The 26,075-nt window shown below is 34.0% G+C and overlaps 1 protein-coding gene across 4 annotated transcripts in view; it reads right to left on the minus strand.

Moving 5' to 3' along the window:
- LOC138692778 (DNA ligase 1-like) overlaps window positions 1-26,075 on the minus strand; it is a 64,811-nt gene that overhangs the window by 18,255 nt on the left and 20,481 nt on the right. Inside the window, exons 3-7 of one of the 4 annotated variants that reach the window (XR_011330128.1) lie at window positions 25,883-26,020; window positions 23,399-23,536; window positions 21,165-21,247; window positions 15,929-15,998; window positions 15,685-15,782 (exon numbers count right to left, since the gene is read on the minus strand). Coding sequence is in view for 3 of the 4 variants with exons in the window: in XM_069815977.1 (XP_069672078.1) it covers window positions 14,993-15,782; window positions 21,165-21,247; window positions 23,399-23,536; window positions 25,883-26,020 (1,149 nt within the window). In the remaining variant the exon portion in view is untranslated. Of the gene's footprint in view, window positions 1-4,663; window positions 6,480-12,969; window positions 15,783-15,928; window positions 15,999-21,164; window positions 21,248-23,398; window positions 23,537-25,882; window positions 26,021-26,075 lie in introns of those variants that run through there. The other 3 variants (XM_069815978.1, XM_069815977.1, XM_069815979.1) reach the window with 3 other exon arrangements.

Raw genomic sequence — 26,075 nt, forward strand, 5'->3', positions numbered from 1 at the left:
GTAATAATTTCCAAGGTTGGAGAGAAAAACTACGGAAAGTGATTCGAGAATGGGATTTAGGTTTAAAAAATGTAGAAATACAAGATGTATTTAGATTGAAAAAAATAATATTGTAGCATGGATGACCAGTTATTTATGACACTGTTTGACGGAAGTTTGGCAACATCCCTATTCGGCAAGGTTCGTGGTCTGCTGTTTAACGTGGTGGGAGGAAAGCAGGTGAAATGGAGTACAGGCATTAACTTTTCCAAGAATGACGACAGCACTGAAGGGGTACAGATCCGATGGTCCGACAATACACCATGCACCATGTTCAGACTTGAAGGATATGCAAATTTATGAGAATACTTTCCTACCACTGGAAGTTTGTACAGTAGAACCTCTATTATCTGTGGTGATGGACTGAACGGTTGATCGAAAAAATCGGATAATCCATACCATGAAAGATTTGTAATTACCTCCAAGTTCTTGTATTTAACTTGCTAGGTAGTGGATCAAGTTCACTAATTTAAGTCTGGTTGTCAACGACGGGTTTTTAAGGGGCAAGGAAACCCTTTGTAATGACTGTCTCAGAGAAGATAGGAATACAGGAGGTCTCATGTTGTAGATTTACATACTTTTTTACACTTTATCCTTGTTTTTTACTAAATCGCGCAGTTGTAACTCCAATCTCGTATTCTGATGCGAGATGAGCCACAGTTTCTCTTTCTCAAACAATTCAATTATTTCAATTTCTTATACTTGGCACAACACGTTTTCTGTTAATACCCGTGGAAGACATTTTATATACAAGTTACATTATAGAACGGCAATTCGAACAGTAGACAATGCTGTGTAACGATAAAGGCTTGTAATATCACTCTCTAGTAGAAACATATGGAGAGCCTACTAATATGATGTACAAAACAGTATACTTCATATAAGTTATTTATTTCTGAAGAAAAAAGACCGAGAAATAGACAGTCGGATAATCTGCCAATCGGTTAATAGTATGACGGATAATCGAGGTTCTACTGTATTTTGATATTTTATACCTAAGTGTTACTTAAGAAAAATATATGTTTATATTAAATTATTACATTAATGACACAGTATTATAAATGATAACAAATATAAGTAATGATAAATATCCATTCAAGTGTTGAAAAAGTAATTGTTTAATTATCCTATATATATATATATATATATATATATATATATATATATATACCGGTATATATATATACACACACATAGGCTACACTGTATTAATTAATACATTATCGTAAAGTCACTTGTATATCAACTGCAGTAAAATGTCTTTCTTTGATATTTTTAAAATCTGGCAATCCTAAGTATACCCAATTGCAGTGCTAATACATAACTGCATACCGTGTACATGTAATTTATTTTTATTTCGAAGAATTATCTTTATAACATGTGGTCCACGATCGATCATCCTTGCAGAGTTACTGGCCTGACAAATAAAGTTTGGGTGTCTCTGTCCTAAACATAGTAGTATTGCACATTTTGGAATAATATATACAATATTATGTAATTTTATAATCCTAGTTTAAATTTAAATGTTAATACGTTTTGTGCTTTTGGCTGTCTTACAGTCAAGGAAAGACTATAAAATAATATAGGTCTGTATAGCATGTGTAGGCCTAATAATTATAAACATGAACCTTCCTTCCAATGCTGATCGCTTAATTTAACCATAGATTATTTAATGTTAACATCAAATTAAATGATAGCATATTGTGGTGTAGCCTATAAAAATAGTAATAATGGATATAACAGGGAAGGGGTATTCCTTGGTAATGGATTAGGCCTGTATATTTTATAACATTATTAACTATATATTGTTAAAGTACCTAGTAATTACCGTAATATGCATATTATATAAGAAAAATAAATAATACTGTAAACGAGACAATATCATAGGCTGCAAACTAGATAATTCTTGTTTCTGTATAATTATACGAACATGTAGATATGAAATAAGCAAGATTATTATTTCTTACGTTAGGATAGGATAGGATTACTTATATATTGCGAGCAGGCTATAGGCACAAATTTTCAAATATACGGGAAAATTTCAAGTAAAGTATAACAAAACACCGAACATATTATAATTATTATGAACGCCAAATTCTGTTTTTATTTTACTTAATTTTTTAGTGTTTAGTCCCTTATTTCCCATTGTTCTTTAGATTTATCATTAGTCAGGGCTGGGCAAAATACTGACATCCAAGTACCGTAAAGTGGGGTGACTTTGAACAGTAATTTAGCGCCTTTCTAAATTAAATGCTGTACCCAATTGCGAGAAAACTGAACCAATTTATTGACAACTTAAACAATTTTTTCGCAATTGGGTACAGCATTTAATTTAGAAAAGCGCTAAATTACTGTTCAAAGTCACCTCAGCGTTCAAAGTCACCCCACTTTACGGTATTTCAAATACAAATACAAAATACTTCAAAAAATTGTATTTGAAATACAAATACAAAATACTTTAAAAAATATATTTGTATTTCAAATACTCAAAATACATTTGTATTTCAAATACTCGATACAATATATAGGTCTAAAGAAATAATATTACTGAAAATCTAAAATATCATACTAACATTAAAACTATTTTTATCTCGAAGTTTTATATAAACACTGTAACTGAACATTCTTCCTTTATCCAGTCAGCAATGAAATTATGCTACATATGAATAATTACTTCTCCCTTTCAAAAAAACCAGTTTCTCACGAAGTTTATCAGATAAGGATCCCCTTGCTTGTGAATGAATAAATCCTGCAAAATAGAACAGTCTTTATACAGGCGCAGAGGAACACAAACTTGTATTATACTTTATAAAGCTTGTTTCACTGTTAGGTAATTCTCTGGAGTGCACAGGGTTGTCCCTTTGCCATTGAAGAATTGTATGAGCTCATACTCCACAATAGACAAGTTCTTTTCTTTTCGATTTTCAAAGTCTGCTGTACTTGAGTTGAAAACATAAAAATTTTTTTTCATCGTCTGAACTGACCAAAGGTGTAGCAGAGAACTGCTCAGCTGATTTCACGCACATATACTGTATTCTCTTCTTATCATTTGATGAGGCAGTGTCAGATAGCCATCTCATCTTGAATGGTGGGTGGAAGCAAGCTGCCAAAATAGCTCAATTTGCTTCTGGGGTCAAATCAAACATCGCTTTAAATCATGATGAAAGCGAACTTATTAGGATTGGAGTTACTTGGAATGGATGGCGTAGGTTGCTAGATAACAAAATATGTAATCTGTTTTTGAGGGAAATTAATGTGGACAAATTTGGCCGTAATAGCATGTCTTCTCATTTTGCATTAAATCAAGGGCTATGGCAATGGGTATCAGAACTGCACAATATTCTTCAAGGTACTGAAACTCAATTTCTTTGAAGATTGGCAATCCCAGTTTTTCACATATACTGTTTATATCATGTTTGAATTGCAATATTTGAGAGATAGAGTCATAAAGAGAATTCCATCGAGTTGGACAAGGAAACTTTAATGAATATTTCAAGACATCTGATATAATTTCTGAGGATTTGGGTCTCCTAGACGCATTCCATAATGCTGAACATTTAGCAAGTGTTGGGTGATGGATCCTTGATGCTGTTGGAGATATCTTTTGGCATTAAGGAAATCAGTTGTGGCAAGAAAACTAAGTGTATGGGTAGCACACCTGAAATGGGTATGCAAAAAAGACAAAAGTTCATTCTTCAAATCCAAATCCAAAACTTGAAGGGCAAGAAGAGTATTTGTAATACAAAATACATCAATTTTATGTATTTAAATACAAAATACAAAATACTTTCGAAAATCCTTACAAATTACAAAATACAAATGTATTTCAATTACATATTTCAAATACATGTATTTCAAATACTGCCCAGCCCTGTCATGAGTAAAATATCAATTAACGGTTAAATAATGTTATACATCAGTTGATAAAATAAATAATATTCACGACAAATATATAAAAACAGAAGAGAAAACTATTAGTTAATGAATCACAAATTTGACGACCGATAGCATTATGACTGCATGGACTACATATTCTAGTTACATTGGCTTTGTCTGGCTATATGTTCCTGATGCAGAATTCTATTCAATAGAAAGACGAACTTTATCTTATCTCTTCGCTTAGCCCACGTGACAACTATAACTAGCTGATTGCCACTCCAACAGTCCAACTTGTTCCCAACTTGTCAAGGTCTTTATGGTCTTTCGCTGTCGACAATACATACAATCGATATAGCCAGACAGACAGACCGGTTCAGAATTCGTGTATATCGTGATGGTGTTGGTCATTGTGCCATCTGTTGACGATTTATTGAACTACTCATATTGCTGACTCCAAAAGCTATATGAACGACTCATCTATTTATGATCTAGGGTGCAAGTCACTAAGACTTAAAAATCTAAGGTTTTCTAAATGTGTAAATGAAAATAACTATTTCGAAGACCAAAGAATTAATTTTTTATATTGAAATAATAATCGAAGACATTAAGAGTCTATACATCAACACAAAAATTAAAATAAAGTTACAAAATTCAATTTCACAAACAATAATAACAATAATTTCGAGGGAAAAATTGTTTCAGAGCCGGGTATCGAACCCGGGACCTTTGGTTTAACGTACCTAGATGCAAAGGTCCCGGGTTCGATACCCGGCTCTGGAACAATTTTTCCCTCGAAATTCTTCAAATCAACTTTACAGGGAGTTATACCTGAAATCTTGATTTGAATAATAACAATGAATTCGACAAGGATGCCCTCTAGCACCGATACTGTTTAACATACATCATATCAATTACATAATAAAAAAAATGGCTCCGTTTGGTACTGTAAGAAATTATGAAATAAAACTAAACAGACATTTAGAAGTTAACACTGCACAGTCTGCAAATGACCAATTGTTAATGTCAGACAGTGAAGATAATTTACAAAGATCAATTAAAAAATTAAATGAAATTGCAATGAACTATAGAATGAGAATAAACAGATCCAAAACAAAATCAATGGCCTTTCAAGGAAACGAAATAAAGAGAGTCAAAATTGTAGTGAACACTAAAATTATAGAGTAAGTGTCATCATTTAACTATTTAGGGAATATTGTATCAAATTCAGGAAATTGAGATATAGAACAGAAACTACATAAATATAATGCAGTAAATGGAACTGTAAGAAGATATTTCGGGAAGCAAATGTTAAAAGAAACTCAAGTCAGATTTCACAACATTACAGCAAAACATATGCTAAAATTTGGCAGTGAAACATGGGTCATAAAGCAAAGAGAGACATGTAGAGTACAGAGAGCTCAAATGAAATTTCTGAGGTCATTTTAGAATTTACAAGATTAGACCATCACAGGAATGAAGATATTAATACATCTTGATTACACATCTTCTAACACTATATCACTTTGGAGAACGTATTATATGTCTTTCAAGTGTTTAATTTTATGTTATGTGTAAACAAGATAAGGCAACATAAAATTTAACACGTGAAAGACATACAATACCTTTTCCCAAGTGATATAGTGTTAAAAGTTGTGTAATCAAGATGTATAATGAAGACAAACGAATCATATAATAGGTAAGATAAAATTTAACACGTGAAAGACATACAATACGTTTTCCCAAGTGATATAGTGTTAAAAGTTGTGTAATCAAGATGTATAATGAAGACAAACGAATCATATAATAGGTAACATAAAATTTAACACGTGAAAGACATACAATACGTTTTCCCAAGTGATATAGTGTTAAAAGTTGTGTAATCAAGATGTATAATGAAGACAAACGAATCATATATTACAGAAATAGGTAAGATAAAATTTAACACGTGAAAGACATATAATACGTTTTCCGAAGATGTTAAAGCAAAATTAAAAGTTAAAAATATAACAGAAATAGTAGAATACAGAGAGAAATGGAAACATGTTAAAAGAATGCAAAATTCCTGTTATCCAAAGGCAGCTGTATCGCACAGACCAATAGGTCGAAGACATCAGGGAAGATCACAAACAAGATGGTTAGAACACTGAACGAAAATAGACAAAAGTGTCTGAGTCGGAAAGTCAGAAGGAGAATTTTTTTTTTTTCATTAGTCGAAACGGCTTCTTTCTTCCCTTTTGGCATCCATTAGTACTTTCATTATATTCATGACAGCAGTGTCTTTTATATCTTCCGGTAGTGATGCTAGTTCTGCAGTAATGTATTCTGCAAAAGCAGCAGTCCCTTGTCTAGAAAGATTCCTACTTTCATAGGACTGAATAAATCTGCTAGTAGCTTCTGCTACCATTTTGAGGTGTTGTGAAACAGTCGCATACATTGCATTCTGACGCTGTGCTTTCCTCTTCCCTCGTGGTTTTTGTTGTGAATGACTTCCACTCCCTCTGGCAACAGCTTCCTGAATTACTGTGTCCGAACTTGTCTCCTCCAATTCAGAATGAAAGACACTGGAAAGGGATGATAACACTTCAGTATCTACTACAGAATAATATCTAGAAATATATTCATAGTTCATATTTTATCATTATTTAACTTATTAATGCTTCTGAGTTTGTGGTAGCAAAATTAAATGAATGGTTTTCAGGAAATAAGTTAATATTAAATATTGAAAAAAAGACAGCCGTAATAAAGTTTACCACTAATAAATAATTTCCAGAATATACTTCGAAGTATGGTATATCATGAAATAAATATTTGAAAAAACTTAATTTGAAAAATGTTTAGGATTACAGCTGGAAGAAGTCTTAAATAGGAAGAAACACATAAATTATGTAATTCCTAAACTTAATGAAGTTTGCTACGCAATAAGGTCATTAAGGTCAGTTATGAACAACAATACTCTAAGATCAATCTATTCTGCTTACTTCCATTCCATTTTATCTGATGGCATAATGTTTTGGAGAAATTCTTCAGTAAGCAGAAGGGTGTAATAGATAACCAGAATTATTTCATTAAAAATTCTGAAGTACACAATATTGATACAAGACATAGAAATGATGTACACAGATCAAATGCTAACCTGGTCAGTTTTCAAAAAGGTGTTCTATATGTAGATGATTAAATGATCAAATCTTTGCCACCATGTAGTACACACGTTTCCAATAACAATAACCAGTTTAGATATCTGTTAAGAAGCTATCTCTTCACATACAATTTCTATAATACTGATGATTTTTATGCATGTAAACAAATAACTACATAAAGTGTAAATAATTATTGTTAAATGTGTAAATTATGTATAATGCATTGTAGGGTTTCATATCTCATAGCCACATGGCCAGCTGAAATCTATGAAACGAATAAAGCATTATTATTATTATTATTATTATTATTATTATTATTATTATTATTTCCTCTGAAATTCTTGCATTATTACTGTCAATAGATGAAAGAATTCAATTTATACTTATATTAAATAATTAAGCTATAACCTGTGCATATCCATTAATTCTACCTCTGATTCAGGTTCTGCCTGATATGTACACCTAAATTGGGTAGTACATCTCGTTTCATGATATGTATCAGAGAAAGAACAATTGTCTGTATACATAATATTAAGTCTGATTATTGTAAAATGTATTCACCTCAAAGCTAATTTCACCCAAAACGAAATGGCCTATGTTCATACATTAATATATAACTAATAAATGAACATTAATATAAAATTAAGGCTTTTGTTAACACAATAATAATAAAACATAAATAAAATACCTAATTTTACAATACAACCTACATAATTATGTATAGGCCCTACATAAGTTTCAATAGTCTTTCACTTTACTCTCATCTCACTCCCTGTAGTGGCACAATGACGCATTTCACTGACACTTTAGCACACATTTCACTGACACTCTGTAACACATTTCACTGACACTATAGAACACATTTCATTGACGCTATAAATTATCACTGATCGGAACTGTTCACTGCACTGTAAAACCATAACTATACTGACTCACCTCGCTTCACTGATACAACAGTTCAAATAAGTCAAATATTTACACCCTTATGCATACTTATAAACAGAACTACATTTAAACTAAACATTTCTTACACGCTATTTTTAAATAATTTACAATTCAAACCAAGGAAGTAACTCGTCAGGCTAGATAAATACATGTCACCTTAAAAAATTAAATGTTAAATGTCACCTTAATTTTAATTTGCACTTTATACACAACTTTTTAAGTTATTCTTGAATCTACCTTTTGAGCCACTATAATTTTCCACCTTTTGTCTCCTTATCAGATTTCCTGAATTAGTTCCTGTGGAATACGTAAAATGAATACAGCACATAAATTAAAGTAGGCCTACGGTAAACAACAATACTACAGTTGATTTGTGTTTTGTTTCGTTTATTGTTTGAAGCTATTCAGTTATTATTTTGAGTTGAGTAAGAGTGAAATGTGTACCACCTTTTGTCCAGAAACTTTTTTGCAGCTTTTATATCACTCGAAACACTTCCCTGGATATTAGTGTACTGGCTTTTCTTGCTCGCAACTTGGACAAATTCTTTAGAATGTTGTATTGTATTTCCAGGTTTTGCAGCAAACCACATGCTCTTCAATAGCATCTACTATCCCTTTCCCGTGGTACGATTGATAATTTGGACAAGTATATGATATGGCTTAAGGTAAACTTCTGCTTGAAATGGCTTGCAGCCACATCAGAAAAATTTTGACTTGTTTTAGGTTTGGGAAAAAAATTGTTCTTATACAAATGTCAACAGCATACTTATCACGTGCCAGATAAACAGAAACAAGTGCAAGGAGTGTTTATGAATCTCACTATCACACTCCCTTTTAACCAAGCAACAGCTGTAAAAATTGAGATCTGACGATTGTTCCAATGGGCAGCCTGTATCCCGTCTTGTTCCCTGCAGGTATAGTTTTCAGAAAAGTCAATTTGTATAATGGTTTCATTATTATCAATATTTTCTCGAGATGATTTAAATGTTTTTGATTGCTGACTTTTCACATACACATGGTTTAGGAAATGGGGAAGATGATCACGCAACTGATCAATGCAATCAATAACAGAACCTTCTTTCACCTCAATTTCGGTTCTTCCATCACTTATTGTTCACTGATTCCACTCACATGATGAATTAGCCCGTTCGTCTGTTATATCTACAAAGGTTGGATAAAAAGTAATGGCAACAGTTCGATAATTCTGATATGGCTTTATTCACAGGGGTACAACATTTATGTACCTTCAATATAGTCGCCCCCCCCCCTTATTTATCACCTTTTGCCAAATGTTTGGAAGGCGTCGTACACCATCAGCACGTCCATGTTTGTTGATGTTCCATATTGACTGCCCTATAGTACGAATAAGTTCATTTCTGGTATTGTACCGGGTCTCTCACAGTGGTTCTTTCACTTTGGCGAAGAGATAGTAATTTCATGGACTCATATCAGGTGACTATGGTGGATGTTACAGAATCTTCCATTGCCAGTGGTGTAAAAGGCCCTTGACAGGCCAAGTGTCGTCGTTTTCTCCTGAGTACTGGACGAAGGTGGTAGTGCTTCACACAGTCCCTGAAAACATTCTTGTGCACTACGACCTCTTGCCACTTCAGTTTTGATGCAGGAACGTTGCTCTAGTTTTGTAAACATGGTCTTAGGGCACTCGCACTATCCCTATGAAAGTCAATGTTCTACACACTGCAGTAGATTGACAGAGTACTGTCGCCGCTGCTGTACTAACTCATCTAAGTGTCCTTGTTCATGTCCACACTGCTGGCAGCTTTCGAACGCACCATCGTCATGTGACAGCAGTGTTGCCATAACTTTTTATCCAGCCCTTGTATTTCACTTATCAGCAGGCACTCTTCACAGTCTAATTGCATACATTCACTTCAATCCTGATCACACACCACTTGAGCTATAAACTTGAGAAATTCAATCACAAGACGTACATGCTTCTTGTGCAAGACTTTGAGAAGAAATTTAATGTTTTCTTGTATTACACAAGTACATACATCGTGGGGAATGTCACTCTGTAGATGCACATAAGCAGGACGTAGTTCTGCAAATTTAGAAAAACTCACACTCATATTACCACTCTTCTCTAGAAATAGTGCATGTGCTTCTTTCATTGACACCAATAAATATCTAATGTGGACTTCTTGGATTTCACCATTAATACGAACCCTTTTGAAATCTTCTCTTCCAGGATCTTGGTGTGATATCATATCATCCTCATAGAAACAGAGAATTGCTGTGTGAATGTTGCGGTAGTTGGTTTTTCGATTTGTTCCTCTATTTTCTTGATTATTAAGTCTTCCTTCCGTACTAAATTAGCAATGAGTTCTTTTCGTTTGTTTAGAGAGTTGGGCAGTGCTTCTTCGACTCGTTTTCGGCATTTTTCACAATGCTGTCTGCTTTTAAATCCTATATTAGGCGTCGCAATGTCAGCAAGATCATCACCTTCCTCAGTTCTTCTCAATTTGTATTTCAACCTCTGAGCTCGTTTATGCTCTCCATTCTTTGCTTTACGTTGATCTCTTCCATTTTTAGTTTTTCTGAGTGAAGCTCTGACTTTCTCTTTTTCTTTCCATTCTTCATATCGGTCCTGCTCCTTTATACGTTGCCTAAATTCACGTTGTCTTTGTGCTGATGATTTTGTCACAACAGAAACAAATCTTGATTAATACACTGATATAGACTTAGCTTTAACAGGAACTACACGCACATTCACCTTCACCAACGTCTTGCTTATTATTGACCAAGCAGGAGAGTCACAGGAAAACACGCTGTTATGTACTGATATTTTTGTCATGGCATTAGTACACAGAAAAATTTATTTTAGAGAAAAATGGTTAAGGGTCATTCCACAGTAAGTGATCACTTTGCAGTGAAAAAAAATTTAATCTTATAGTTTCTTGTTATGTGTCACTTGAAAGTTTATTTCTTGTCGTTTCAAGATATGTGAATCATAACAGCTGTTTCCTTTCGGTTCACCACTTTTTTCATGGTTATACTTATGACAGTCAGCAATTTCGCATTAGTCACAGGACATACTTTATATTTTTTCAGGTCTTTACTGATTTTCAAAGTCATAAGTAATATAATTTGGCATAATGGCTGTAGGGTATGGAATAATATAAAATGTATTCAAACCTGTAAACACTATTAGAAATTATCTTTTATGTTTGCCAATAGCCATGGTGTCCTGTAACTAACATTTTTAAATTTTAACTTTGCATCTGGCAACCCTGGAGTTGCCTATGGTGCCAATACAGCATTCAGTGATAGGCTTTCAGCATGGCTGTTTGGTGCTGAATTGGTATTCAAATAAGTTTAAATTTATAATTATGAAATCATTTTGAAAATTCATGCACTAGGTTGTTAGTCACAGGACATTTTGTTAGTCACAGGACAGATACCTTAAATAAAATGTCAGGGAGAAATACTTAAAAGAATTGAATTTACATTATCATGTTTTTCGTTAGGATTGATTGTGACCCTAAGTAAGCCAACGATATACTACATCATGAGGGTCATTATGGCTTCCTAGCAGATTCGAGCTAAGTACTTTGACAAGTGGATAGTAGATGGAGTTGATACAGAAGTGAAAAGGGTGATGTGGCTGAAAGTTTTGAGAGGGCAAGCTATAGTAAATACTGCAGAAGAATTTGCTGTAGTGGCTGTGGAGATTTGGAATCCAAAATTGTAATACTAAACTTTGCTCCAAAACATGACGGCCTTCCCTCACACAGTCACACTCTTCACTACTTAACTGTAGAAACGTGCAAGTGATAAACACTTAGCTAAGTTACCAGTTGCTGAAGTCGTTGTCATATTGTATTTCTGCCACATGCCTAAGGATTGAGGAGAGGATGGGTTTATAAGAGTTTACCAATTCAGGAAGAAAGACCGTCATATTCTACCTAAGTATATCTGTATCTGGATACATTAAAATATATGAATCATGTCCAGAAACTAAGAAGGCTGAAAATAGGAAGGATTGGAGAATGCTGGATTTGCAGTAAAAGATCTGCCCTTGGGCAGAAAACTTATGAATGAATGAATAAATGTATCTGGAGAAACCATATAAAAGGAAAAGGAAGCATTTGAAAGGCAATGGGAAAGTATGGAAATAAGAATGGTTAGAGGTACACGGATAATCCATTACATCAGACATGGGCAGTCTCCTGTTCTTGAATTTGCACAGAATTCAGTATTCATTGAAAAGGCACAATATGGCTTTCTTGTGTCATAGATTTCTCAAAAAATGTTTTATGCGCATAAGGGTGCTCAAACAACGCACTGCTTCGGCAGTAGCCACAGGGTCACAAGAACTATTGCCAACAACTTTGTTACTTCCTGGAGTGTGTCTGTAAGGTCATTTTTATGGAGTAACGACTTTAACGCACTAGAGGTAGGTACGTTTCTGAACATGGGATTAGAATACAATGCACTTAGTTCATTTCTAAGTATTTCCTTATTCAGCATATTGTATTGCGTAATAATGGTTTGAAGCAATGATTCAGGAAAATATTATCACAATAAATAGTGAATTTTTTTGGGGTAAACTATCGAAAATGCAGAAAAATTCCCGAAGTTTGAATCTGTCACTTATTCGACACGTTATGATGTCACACGCTTCTTTTGAATTGACAGAACATCTAAAGTTTTATATGCTGTAGCGTTGTTAATGTATGTTGTAGAATTTTCATATGATTTTACTCTATCAGACAAAATTGCTTTAAATCTGCACACTCCTTATTCCTTGACAGAGTTTCGCCCCCAAAAAACAAACAATAAAAACAATAAGTTATAGGAGCATTCCATTGTCATGTATGGGACATTTGTACAAAATATAATAACGTATCTTTCGATATAAATGAAAATGAAAAACTCATTTCTCAAAAAAGGTTTATTTGAGTATTATATACATAAAATTAGTTATTTTTTAGGTATGTAATAAATACCTAAATGCGAAACTTGTGATAGATTTCAAGTAATTATAAATTTCACGTACGGGACAAGAGATGTCTACCATTGCTTGCAAGAGAATAATTAATTTTCAAAATTCAGCTCATATAATTGATATTGATCAGTTAATCTTTTTTTTTAAATACACTACAAGTTCCAAGCTAAAGTAAGGTGTATTTAATTTTTCTCCAAAACTTCTATCAGACTTGGGAGAAAAAAAGATCTCTCTGTCACGTATAGGACAAGGGTTGTCAGGTACGGGACTTGTACACTTTTAATGAATAAGCTGTTTATTTTAATCATTATAATATAATTAAAAATCTTTTCTTTAGAATTGAAAACAAAGTTTTATTACAAAGTAACACTTATGAAATATAGAAGCGAATATTTTATTGGAAAGTAATACTTAAAAATCTAAAATAATGAGTTTTACACTTCATTTTCTGAATGAAACTGAAATTAAATTTTGAAGATCTCTCTTTTTGACAGAATCGGAAATAGACTGCCTATCTGTTACAAGAAATAAAACATGAAGTTTTGACCAATCATAATGAGCATTTTTAACATATCCTAATAATTGATTTGGCCAAAGCATTCTTTTTGCCGAACATTTTACCATCTAAATTACACATTATTACATGCATTTCTGTAATCCCTGGAATCGGCTTCACATTTTGTCATGGATTTTTTGATAGAATATCCCCTTCAATGTGGTCTGCTTCAACATACCATATTTGGGTTCTTGTGTTAAGAGATGCAGCAACTTGAGCAAAATCCTTTGCTGACTGTATCACAAGTCCATTTTGGCCCATCATCTTACTTCTTATCAGTCGTTTAATGTTTCCACCAACACCATCGACGATCCCTTTACCATGGGATGTCCCAAAATACTTCCATGTGAAATTCTTATTGTACTTTTCGGAAAGAATTTGGAGAACTTTCACCATGAACTTGTTCTTAAATTCGGATGATGGTCCATCGCTCCAAATAATCTCCTCACAGAGGTCTGTACTTTTCACCTTAACAGTGCCCCTATAAATCAAATTTAAAAATGAAAAGATTGTATTCTTGTCCTTTTTCACAGTGTCTGAGCAAATAAGAAATGTTTTACACTCACCAGCATAAAACAGAGCACCTGTAAACAACAAAAGACTTGCACGAGACCAAAGAGCACTCTGTACCTCATTCTGATATTCACAACTGAAGGACATTGCGAAATCTATTTGAGGAACACGTCTGGAGTCACATGCTTTGTCCATTTCAAATTCTTTCTGTTGAATCCTTTTCGTATTTACATGTTTAATAATTTTTGTAAAGCCCGTCAGCAGTCGGTCATGGATGTCACCAAGGCAGTTTTCTCTAATTTTAATTGTAAGTCTGCCAACCTCATTCTTCTCCCATTCTTTCCAATTAACTGGGGATTCTGGCTCACTTGGAAGTAACATTAATTTTCCATTTGAACATTTTTCACATTGGTTGTGCCAGCACGACGAATTGAGATTGTCATCACATAAAATACTCTTCCAAAATTCATTTGTATAGATATATTTCAAAGCTTTAAGTTTAAATATGAAATTCTCATGGATCAGACACCTACACTGGTCTGCTGGTGTGCCCTTCAGCAATAGCACATTTGTCGGTCGTAGGCTGCAAAACTTAGAAAAACCAATTTTGAAACAAGGATATTCCTCTCTGAATATCTGAAATGCTTCTCTCAAAAACATAGTTAAATGATACTTTTGTAGCTTTTTCTTCCTTCCATCTTTCCAGACTGTCTTCACATATTTTATTCCAGGACAAGTGTAAATAATGTCTCGACGAAAGAAAAACTGGTTTACTAATATGTTATCTTCACAATCACCTACTCCATCCAAATTGGCCTCAGTTATCTTGATCAATTCCACGTCAACACGTTTAGCTAATCCTTCCACAACAGCCTTTTGTTTCCTTGGTGATTTAGGAAGTGAAAGTGCTGTTTTATGAATAGCTTTTACATAGGTTTGCTTGCATCTGCATACTTATGATGTACTTGAGGTTGGTGTAGTACTACCACTGTTATTCTGATTCTCCTTTCTCATTTGTTTTTCTTTTAATTTTGTTCTTTGCAGCCTTTTCCTGTCCCTTTCATATTTCCTACATTGTTCTTTTTGCTTTGCTGTTAATTTTGACCTTTGCTTTTTTCGTAATTGAGAAACTCTTTTGCGTTCTTTTTCAAGAAAACCTGCTGCATCTTCTGTCTTCAGTCGAGCTCTCATCTTTGCCATATGGGAAGCACTGGTTGACTTTGCAGGCTCCTCCTTATCACTGTTATTCTGATTCTCCTTTCTCATTTGTTTTTCTTTTAATTTTGTTCTTTGCAGCCTTTTCCTGTCCCTTTCATATTTCCTACATTGTTCTTTTTGCTTTGCTGTTAATTTTGACTTTTTCTTTTTTCGTAATTCAGAAATTCTTTTGCGTTCTTTTTCAAGAAAACCTGCTGCATCTTCTGTCTTCAGTCGAGCTCTCATCTTTGCCATACGGGAAGCACTGGTTGACTTTGCAGGCTCCTCCATATCACTGTTATTCTGATTCTCCTTTCTCATTTGTTTTTCTTTTAATTTTGTTCTTTGCAGCCTTTTCCTGTCCCTTTCATATTTCCTACAATGTCCTTTTTGCTTTGCTGTTAATTTTGAATTTTTCTTTTTTCGTAATTCAGAAATTCTTTTGCGTTCTTTTTCAAGAAAACCTGCTGCATCTTCTGTCTTCAGTCGAACTCTCATCTTTGCCATACGGGAAGCACTGGTTGACTTTGCAGGCTCCTCCATGACACTATAAAAATACAGTTTGTTGAACCTACCTTGCCTCTTAAAATCATTCTTATTTTAATATAACAATACATGTAACATACTTTAACAGTAAATACAAAATGAATAACTTCAAACAAGATCTTAATTTAATTTTTCAAAAAGACCTACACTTATCTTGTTAAAATATTGCTATCCTTCACAGATTGTATGCAATCCCCTTTATTTCAGTTGATTAAATCTGCAAAGGAACGTTACAAGATAAAAATAAGTATCTATAGATTTCAGTACATTAAAAGCCTGTGTACTCCTATATGTAAGTAACAACGAGTTAGAAAGAGAAAGATATAGAGTGGTCATTGCGCCGCCATGTTTGAAGAAAATTGAACAACCGTCGGTAATGAACTTATACGCCCGAAACAAAGTGGGCGTGGTGATAACTGACATTAGAATCGTCAGCTGTCTTAATTTCGTTTGCATAAATCAGTTAAACTGAAGTGGAAAAACATAGTATTTCGTCAAATACGTGCTAGGAACTTAATCTAACCTTATGTACGCTAAATTTAAAACACTTGAGCTATTCCTAGAAGGAATGCTTAAAAGAATAACCTAAGCAAAATTGTCATGTAGTATGACAAGAAGTCCTAGCAAATATACTGAAGAAAATGTTAATATTCCTAGGCTCTTTTAAATGCGACCTGCAAGATTGCCTATAAAATGAACGAGTATGATTCGGATGATTTTATTAAATTGTTTTCCCAGTCTCTACACGTTGCAAAACTATTTACTATACTAGAATGAAAGTAGGCCCTATCTGTAGTAAACAACCTTTACCTCCAAGCTTGTAACGTGGGTGAAACATGACAAAACACGCTTTCAGTTTTTTTGTTACAGTAAAGTATAATTATTATCGAAATGTGAACGTGAGGCCAACAACCGGCTGGTCTGTCTGAGCCTTTCAAGGGCTGTGGCACCACAGATAATTATTAGTGTATAATTGAGCACCCACGTACAATAATGGGGTAAGTAGTTACGAAATATATTCATACTTACCCCATTATTGCACGTGGGTGCTCAATTATGTTCTTTCATGTCCTTCCAGTCAAAATACTAACAACAATACGACCTACCCCAGAGTTTTGCGTTATTTTGGATGCGAGTGTCGAAATACAGTTTTAATAATTGATTGCTATTACTAGGTTTGAAACGGAATTGTAGCGGTTTTATCCATATTTAGTTTAACTTTATTACTAGTGAACCATATATTTGATTAATCGTTTGTCTTCGAAATAGGCCTACTTCTTATAAGCTACAGCTCATTGTTTTCTTGTATAAGCAGTAAGGACAGAAGGAGCAGAAACAAAGGATGCCGGTGTCGAAATACAGTTTTAATATTGTATTGCTATTTGTTTTTCACTGGGTCTGAAACGGAATTGTATTGGTTTTATCCGTATTTAGTTTAAGTACATTACCAGTGAACCATTTATTTTGTTTATGCCGGGCGTTGTTACACATTTATGCATGAAAAAAAAATGCTGCTAATTAACAAAACTATGGACTTAACTTCATAAAATTTACATGAAATATGATATATCAGTTGTCTGTTAAAAACAAGGCATAATATCTCCTAGTTACATTTTCAATACTGTAGTAAAATTTTGGACTATTTAGTGCTACAATTTTTCTTTCTAATCATCAATGACTTCAATCATAACATGATTCTTCTATTCTTGGGAATTATATACATCGTAATGTTGTTATACTTTAAATATCTTACACATAATGTGTTTTATACACGTTCTGCCTCTCAATCCTGTTTGTGGCTTGAAAGCGTGAATAACCAATCATCATGCTAATAATGAATATCAGCTACTGCTGATTCTAGGACTGGTAGTGCGGTTTGAGTGCCTATTAATAGATTTCATAATTGCACTGATATACCTAAAGTATTCTAATCGTATAATGAACAAAAATGGATCAGCTTCCATAAATAAACGAATAAATATGGAAAAGAGTTAATTAATTCATCCCATCACTCCAACAAAATATGTTGTACATTTTATAATAAAATAAATACACACACATAATACGGAATTATATATCAAACTCTACCACTCACTAGCGTGTTGTTTTCAGTAAGTACTGCGAAACAAACAATCCTAAGTTTCGAACTAACTGTGTACTTATGCACCGCAGCCACCAACCACTCTTGCAGCTAAGAGAGAGTACAGGTACCGGCAAGCAGGACTGTTAACATGGTGCGCAACTTAGCAACGGAGTAATTATTTCTGTATCAGGAGTAGTTGTTAAAGATAAGAGTTAAAACAAAAGTGTTTTAAAGCACTTAAAAAATACAGTGTGTTATTAGTTCCGGTGCACTGCGTTTGACACTGAAGTCATTAGCAATATCTTGTAACCAAGGATGTTTCTCTTTCAACTCCTGCACAGACTTCTATGTGTTGTTCATACATTTCTTCACTGTGGAGGTTAAAAAGAATACAGTTTTGAGAAGGAAGTGTACCAATTATATAGAGGCGATTGGCGAGACAATCGTGTACAATAGATAGCCTGAATTTTGCAACTGCAGAGTCCAAACGTGTGGAGTAACGGTCAGCGCATCTGGCCGCGAAACCAGGTGGCCGGGGTTCGATACCCGGTTGGGGCAAGTTACCTGGTTGAGGTTTTTTCCGGGGTTTTCCCTCAACCCAATATGAGCAAATGCTGGGTAACTTTCGGTGCTGGACCCCGGACTCATTTCACCAGCATTATCACCTTCATCTCATTCAGACGCTAAATAACCTAAGATGTTGATAAAGCGTCGTAAAATAAACTACAAAAATAAAAAGAAAAAAAGCAACTGCAGATTTGCGTAGGTTATCTGGAACTTTCTTAGATTATTATATATATTAAATATTCCGATTTCTTTTTGACTATGGTTTTTATTTTGTACTCAGTCCCCAAGTTTTTACTAAAGACTTGCGGTTTCCTTTTTGTGTAACAGTATACAGTAGAATTCCTCGTATCCAGCAACTGTAGGACAAAGCCAGTGCCGGATAACTGATTTTGTCGGATAAAATTGAAAAATACGTTCATAGGTTATGTAAAGACATGCCATATTGCACAAACTTGTTTTTCCATGTTTAAATGTAGTAATTATCATAGAGATATTTATAAATAAAGTTCTGAAATACGTACAACATTTATTTTTAGTACTGAATACTGTAATCTATATTTATCAGTTCATAATTGATGGGGTAAATTTCAAAACACAGATGCCACCCTTCCCCTCTGCCCCCACCATACCCCTTTTATCCAGCTATCTCTCTCGTGTTCTCACACCTCATCTTGCTCCACATGAGACATGCGCCATCTCGCTTGACACGAGATTTTAACATCGCAGTGAGATTTTAACATGATGGCAGTATGATGATCCAACGTGTAGCATATAACCTAGGTGCTGAAATTTTCCCAGTTATTGTAATTATAATAGCGTAAAAAATACTAAAAGTTTTCGTAACCTTACGACTAATTTAAATGGCGGCCATGTGATATGAAGAGCAGTGTAGCCAACGTCGCAACTATGAAGTAGCACTGGATGATTTGAGCGTAAGAACATTTCACTTGCGTTTCACGGAATCCATTGTTCAACAGCAGCGCTTAGCGGTAATAGCCATGATGCTGTCACTCATATGAAACTTTTACGCAGTGTAGGAACAGAGAATTTCACAATTCCCTATTTAGATTCATCCAACACTCCTTCGAAATGGGCGAGTTCAAATGGTAAATTTAAAGATATCGTCTCTGCGCATTTTTGCAAGGCCTAAGTGATAGCTTACCAATGGTACCCGATCTACTCGAAGGACATAACGGAGTTTTCTGTCCATGTTTTCACACGTGATCAATGTAAAGAGTAAACATAATATGAGGCATGTGCGAACCATGAAAACCACTCACATCTTTGGCTGACTCTTCCCTTTCGAATGAATGACTATTTTTTTCTTTTGGTCTAGCCAAAAGTGCCATTGTTTTGATATTGCCAGTCATTTGGGTGCCAAATACGAGGGATTTTACAGTATACAGTTTTTTTCTTAAAACAATGTCTATACCTGTTTTCACATTTCCCAGCTCTATAATATGCAATACAAGTAATTGGTTTTTGCACTGCACAGTATATGTTCCATATATATATATATATATATATATATATATATATATATATATATATATATATTTTTTTTTTTTTTTTTCCATAAAATCGTAAGTCTCAGTCAAGGAAAAGTTTAGGAAAATGTTAATAGAAATAATAAACCAGAATAGGATTAGAAGTCCACTGAATTTACAAAGACATGAGAATAAGTATTCAATCAATTACAAGTTAGCTACTGATCTGACAAATACTTTCTCTATGGTGTGTGTGAAGAAATCCCTTCTACCAGGTAATAATCGACATTTAAAATGTCAGCTAGAGAGAGAGAGAGAGAGAGAGAGAGAGAGAGAGAGAGAGAGAGAGAACTTCCAAGTACTTCCATTTTAGTGCGATTGTCATTTCATTCTGAAACTTGGCAAAATGTACATATAGCGACCAGCACCAGTTCATTGAGGAATAAGTTACATGGCCTGCATTTTCTTGCTGATGAATAAGAGATCCTTTCTAGCAAACATTTCTGCAGTTTCACTGCCAAAAATTTCACAGTGTGAGGGGATGCTTTCAGGGGCAACTGATTTACCACCACTAAACAGTGTAGAAATATGAGTAATTTTATGGTATTACTTTTTGTTTGAGCCAACATTTTGCAATCTGACAGAACTACGTTCTTTATACACATATTTTTGGAATTAATAGATTCTACACAGCTCTCATTAGTGTGTGGATTTCTCCATGACAGTTAGTTCTTCATTGTCCAGTATGACAATACATGAGAAATATCTGACAAGTTCCACCTGCTCCAGCAACTGAATCATTATATAATGATGTCAAAATAATGAAATCTTAAAGTAAAGATATAGAGGGATTACATTATTGTCATCCACTTTTAAGATCTGGAGACTGCAAATGGGAAAATGAGAACAAATCGTTTACAAAGAAGTTAATATCCTCAAAAATTGCTTTCATACATCAACTTATATATTCAGATTGATGGATGCGTGAGTGAATGGACGTATGTATGCATGAAATAAGGCTGTAGACATAGACAGACAAACACACACAGATACAGAAAAACTAATAGATGGACAGACACAGACAGAGACAGATACACAGATAGAGTGACATACAGAAGATTTACAGATAGGCTCATTTTCACAACAGTCATGTTGAAACTAATTACAAATTAATATTCTTCGTCATTACTATTTAAATAAAGCAGTGAAACTAACAACTAAGTAAAACCTCACACACTTCACTCACCGTTCTGTTAAGACTTCATCTTCTTCTGCCGTTACTTCCAGTTTGAACTCCTCCTCCACTTTATTTATCTCACGTTCCTCTGCCTGCAAAAGATTATATAAAATGACACTATACTGCCATAAGAGTTGAAGAATCAATGCATGGCAGTTTGTATGCTGCAGACATGATTTTAATCCTACTTAATCTAGTAAACAGTTCAAACATTGTCGGTGAAAAAAGTAAAAAAATAAACGAATTTAAAAAATACAAAGAGAAAATAATATGGCATTTCGTAAGAAACATTCTGTTTTAAATAAGAACTGCATAAAAATTAATTAATAGGAAGAGTAAATAAGAAAGACACTAGAATCATATACTGGAATGGCCATAGGTGAGTAGGATTCAGTAGTACTCATCAAATTGTTATAGTAAAATTGGTAATGGACGTTTGGAACAGCTTCAGATATTTCTGGACTTACAATAAGCATTCAACTAAACAAAATAAATGAATTTAAACGTCATTTTGAGAGTTCAGATAAGTTTGTGAATAATAATATCAAATGGTTGGTTTTTATTTTCATTCAATCACTTATCCAGTTAAGGCACCAGAAATAGATTCTGTTACATCAAATTACAATTTATTAATAAGCATCACGAATATTTTCGACTTTTTTATGCAAGTCATCTTCAGGTGATATATTACTAACAAACAAGTACAATTGATGAACATAGGCGAAAATATAAAGGTACAAAACACATATAAAACACAAGTAAAAGTCTTACCTTGCTTGCTTTTTAAAGGGTTAAATAGCGTACATAGTATTAAAATAACATCCAGATAACAAACATTCCAGTAAATATAGTTATAATGTAAACAGTATGTAAAAATGGCAGGCAATGTGCCGAAGTTGTAAGATTAAAATACCAGTAGTTTAAAAATTATGTTAAACTGAAGGCTTGTTCATTATAATGTTCAACATGTTGGAAATCTGTAGGAAATAGATGTGAAAACTTTTCTCGGTCTATTCGCTGCAGTGAGAGCCATTAATGTAAATTGTGTGCAGTAGAGGTTTTCAGAGATTGTGGCCTCCTCATCTTGGCATTACATGGTAGACATTTTAATCTTACAACTTCGGCACATTGCCTGCCATTTTTACATACTGTTTACATTATAACTATATTTACTGGAGTGTTTGTTATCTGAATGTTATTTTAATACTATGTACGCTATTTAACCCTTTAAAAAGCAAGCAAGGTAACACTTTTACTTGTGTTTTATATGTGTTTTGTACCTTTATATTTTTGCCTACATTCAATTGTACTTGTTTGTTAGTAATATATCACCTGAAGATGACTTGCATAAAAAAGTCGAAAATATTCGTGATGCTTATTAATAAATTGTAATTTGATGTAACAGAATCTATTTCTGCTGCCTTAACCTGATAAGTGATATTAAAATAAATGAAGGTTTGTAAAATTCTAAAAGAATTTGAAAATCGAGGAAAAATAATTCACTTAGTGCAAACAATGAAAGAAACTGTCTCAGGTGTGAATATTCAGGGGGACTCTTCCATCTACTATTACGTACAGTTAATTCACTTATGGCTTATTAGCTTTTTACTTTTCCAAAGTCTGGCTGGATATTATTGTTCTCAATCCAGTCCGCTACTTGATTGCAGGAGATTGGACTCGATGACATAATAAATACTTCCTCTCCATGTAACAGTCAATCGTGAAGTTGCTGCTGTAGAGTGGAGAACGATGGCAACAGAACTCTGAAGATGTCTTTGTGAATAGTGACTACATGCATATTTACAACCAACTGGTCCCAAGACATAGACAACAATCCTGTGGATTATCAAAGGAATTTAAAAAGAAAAATTACAAGAAATCTCATTAACTGTATTTCCTACACCAGGCAAAAAATACAAATTTACTCATCTACCAGAGTAATTGAGATTAGCCCCCTCGCCCATATACTGGACTGAGCATTAAATTAGAAGTGGACGAGGTAAAAATTATCAGCGGTGATTAAAAATTCGAAATGGCTATGATTTAGTGAATGTTCAACATCGCATTCTCTACCAGAGAAACTGCGTGGAGAAAATTCACGAAAGACTAACTTATGCGATGAAGAAATGGACTGCATCAGACCAACATTCGTATCCCAAGGTCACCTGCCTGTGGCAACCACATCAGCCAGTAAATAACGAAGTCAGAACTACCGACCAACACACTTCCGAAACTGCACTCACCTCAACTTCATTCTTCATGATGGGATAGTCAATTGGCACAGGAGTTTCATCAAATGTTATCTCTGATTTCAGATCATAGCTTTTGTCTATACATTCCAGCTTTATTTCAGTCATGTGTAGATCTAATTCATTTTCTTCCTGCAACACACAACTCAATAATTATGTAATATATCGTATGTAGTTGTTCACGAAACACAAGTGACTATTTTTAATGTCTATTCACACTATTATCAAGTCTTGATGTTCAACGAATGCACATATACAGACGTGGACAAATTATTAACAAAATTGACGATTTTTATGATAATTCCATTTACAAAATTTGATTTTTCAATTTAGACTACAGCTGACAATTTTGCATATTTCTATAATTACAGTAGATATAAATATGCAAAAATATAGGCTATTCTAAATCGAAGAGTCAAATTTTGTAAACGATATATAATAAAATCTTCAATTTTGCTAATAATTTGTAAATATGCAAAAATGTCAACTGCAGTTTAAAGTGAAGAGTCGAATTTTGTAAAAAAATATACAAAAAATCTTCCCTTTTGCTAATAATTTGTAAATATGCAAAAATATCTATTGTAGTCTAAATTGAAGAGTCAAATTTTGTAAAAATATACAATGCAAATCTTCCATTTTTCTAATAATTTGGTAATACGCAAAGATGTCAACTGTAGTCTAAATTGAAGAATCATATTTTGTAAAAATATATAATAAAAATCTCCAATTTTGCTAATAATTTGTCCACATCTGTACACACTCCAGAATCAGTGGAGAAATAATTTGTGTGAAAAACCTCGTGTACAACGATTTTATTGTTTACAATATTCTGTGTTGGTTTATTGAAAGTATTGGAAGCGAAAACATGATTAACATTTTGTTCGCAAGTAATAGTCAGTGTGAGGATGCTAATGCAGAATGGAAGAGAATGGAAAAGGAACATGAAGTAGTCTTTGTGTTTTGTAATTTTAAAGCACAGTTACAAAAAATATCCCAAAAACTTACTTACTTACTTACAAATGGCTTTTAAGGAACCCGAAGGTTCATTGCCGCCCTCACATAAGCCCGCCAGCGGTCCCTATCCTGTGCAAGATTAATCCAGTCTCTATCATCATACCCCACCTCCCTCAAATCCATTTTAATATTATCCTCCCATCTACGTCTCGGCCTTCCTAAAGGTCTTTTTCCCTCCGGTCACCCAACTAACACTCTATATGCATTTCTGGATTCGCCCATACGTGCTACATGCCCTGCCCATCTCAAACGTCTGGATTTAATGTTCCTAATTATGTCAGGTGAAGAATACAATGCGTGCAGTTCTGTGTTGTGTAACTTTCTCCATTCTCCTGTAACTTCATCCCCAAATATTTTCCTAAGCACCTTATTCTCAAACACCCTTAACCTATGTTCTTCTCTCAGAGTGAGAGTCCAAGTTTCACAACCATACAGAACAACCGGTAATATAACTGTTTTATAAATTCTAACTTTCAGATTTTTGGACAGCAGACTGGATGATAAGAGCTTCTCAACCGAATAATAACACGCATTTCCCATATTTATTCTGCGTTTAATTTCCTCCCGAGTGTCATTTATATTTGTTACTGTTGCTCCAAGATATTTGAATTTTTCCACCTCTTCGAAGAATAAATCTCCAATGTTTATATTTCCATTTCGTACAATATTCTGGCCACGAGACGTAATCATATACTTTGTCTTTTCGGGATTTACTTCCAAACCGATCGCTTTACTTGCTTCAAGTAAAATTTCCGTGTTTTCCCTAACCGTTTGTGTATTTTTTCCTAACATTATCACGTCATCTGCACAGACAAGAAGCTGATGTAACCCGTTCAATTCCAAACCTGGCTGTTATCCTGAACTTTCCTAATGGCATATTCTAGAGCGAAGTTAAAAAGTAAAGGTGATAGTGCATCTCCCTGCTTTAGCCCGCAGTGAATTGGAAAAGCATCAGATAGAAACTGATCTATACGGACTCTGCTGTATGTTTCACTGAGACACATTTTAATTAATCGAACTAGTTTCTTGGGAATACCAAATTCAATAAGAATATCATATAATACTTATAATAATAATCCCAAAAACTAGACATCTAATATGTGGAGTTTAGATCAGAAACTAATTTTTAAAAATTAAAATTAAGTGCATTTGCTAAACCATGCCACAGGATTAATTGACAATGAGAGCAGCCCTCCATTCTATACTGGACTGTCAATTAAACCAAAAACAGACATGGCAAAGATATCAGTGGTGATGAAATGATCAAAATGTACATAATTTAGTCAACGTTCAGCATTGCAGTTTCTATGATGAAATTGCAATTCACGAAAGATGTAAGATGAAGAAATGGACAGTATGAGAGCAAAATTCATATCCCCTGGTCACCCGAATGTAATAGCTCCATCAGTCAGTAAATAACAGAGGGAGAACTACCGACCAACTCACTTCATAAACTGCACTCACCTCAGCGCCACTTTTCATGACCATGAAGTCAATTGGCACAGGGGTTTTACCAAATGCCATCTCGTTTTTTATAGCATAGGTGTGGTCCATACATTCCGTGTTTATTCCAGTCACTTGCAGATCTAATATATTTCCTTTCTGCAACACAGGAAACATAATAATTATGAAACATATCATATATAGTTCTTCACGA

The sequence above is a fragment of the Periplaneta americana genome, chromosome 17, assembly GCF_040183065.1.
Source record: "Periplaneta americana isolate PAMFEO1 chromosome 17, P.americana_PAMFEO1_priV1, whole genome shotgun sequence".
NCBI lineage: Eukaryota > Metazoa > Arthropoda > Insecta > Blattodea > Blattidae > Periplaneta > Periplaneta americana.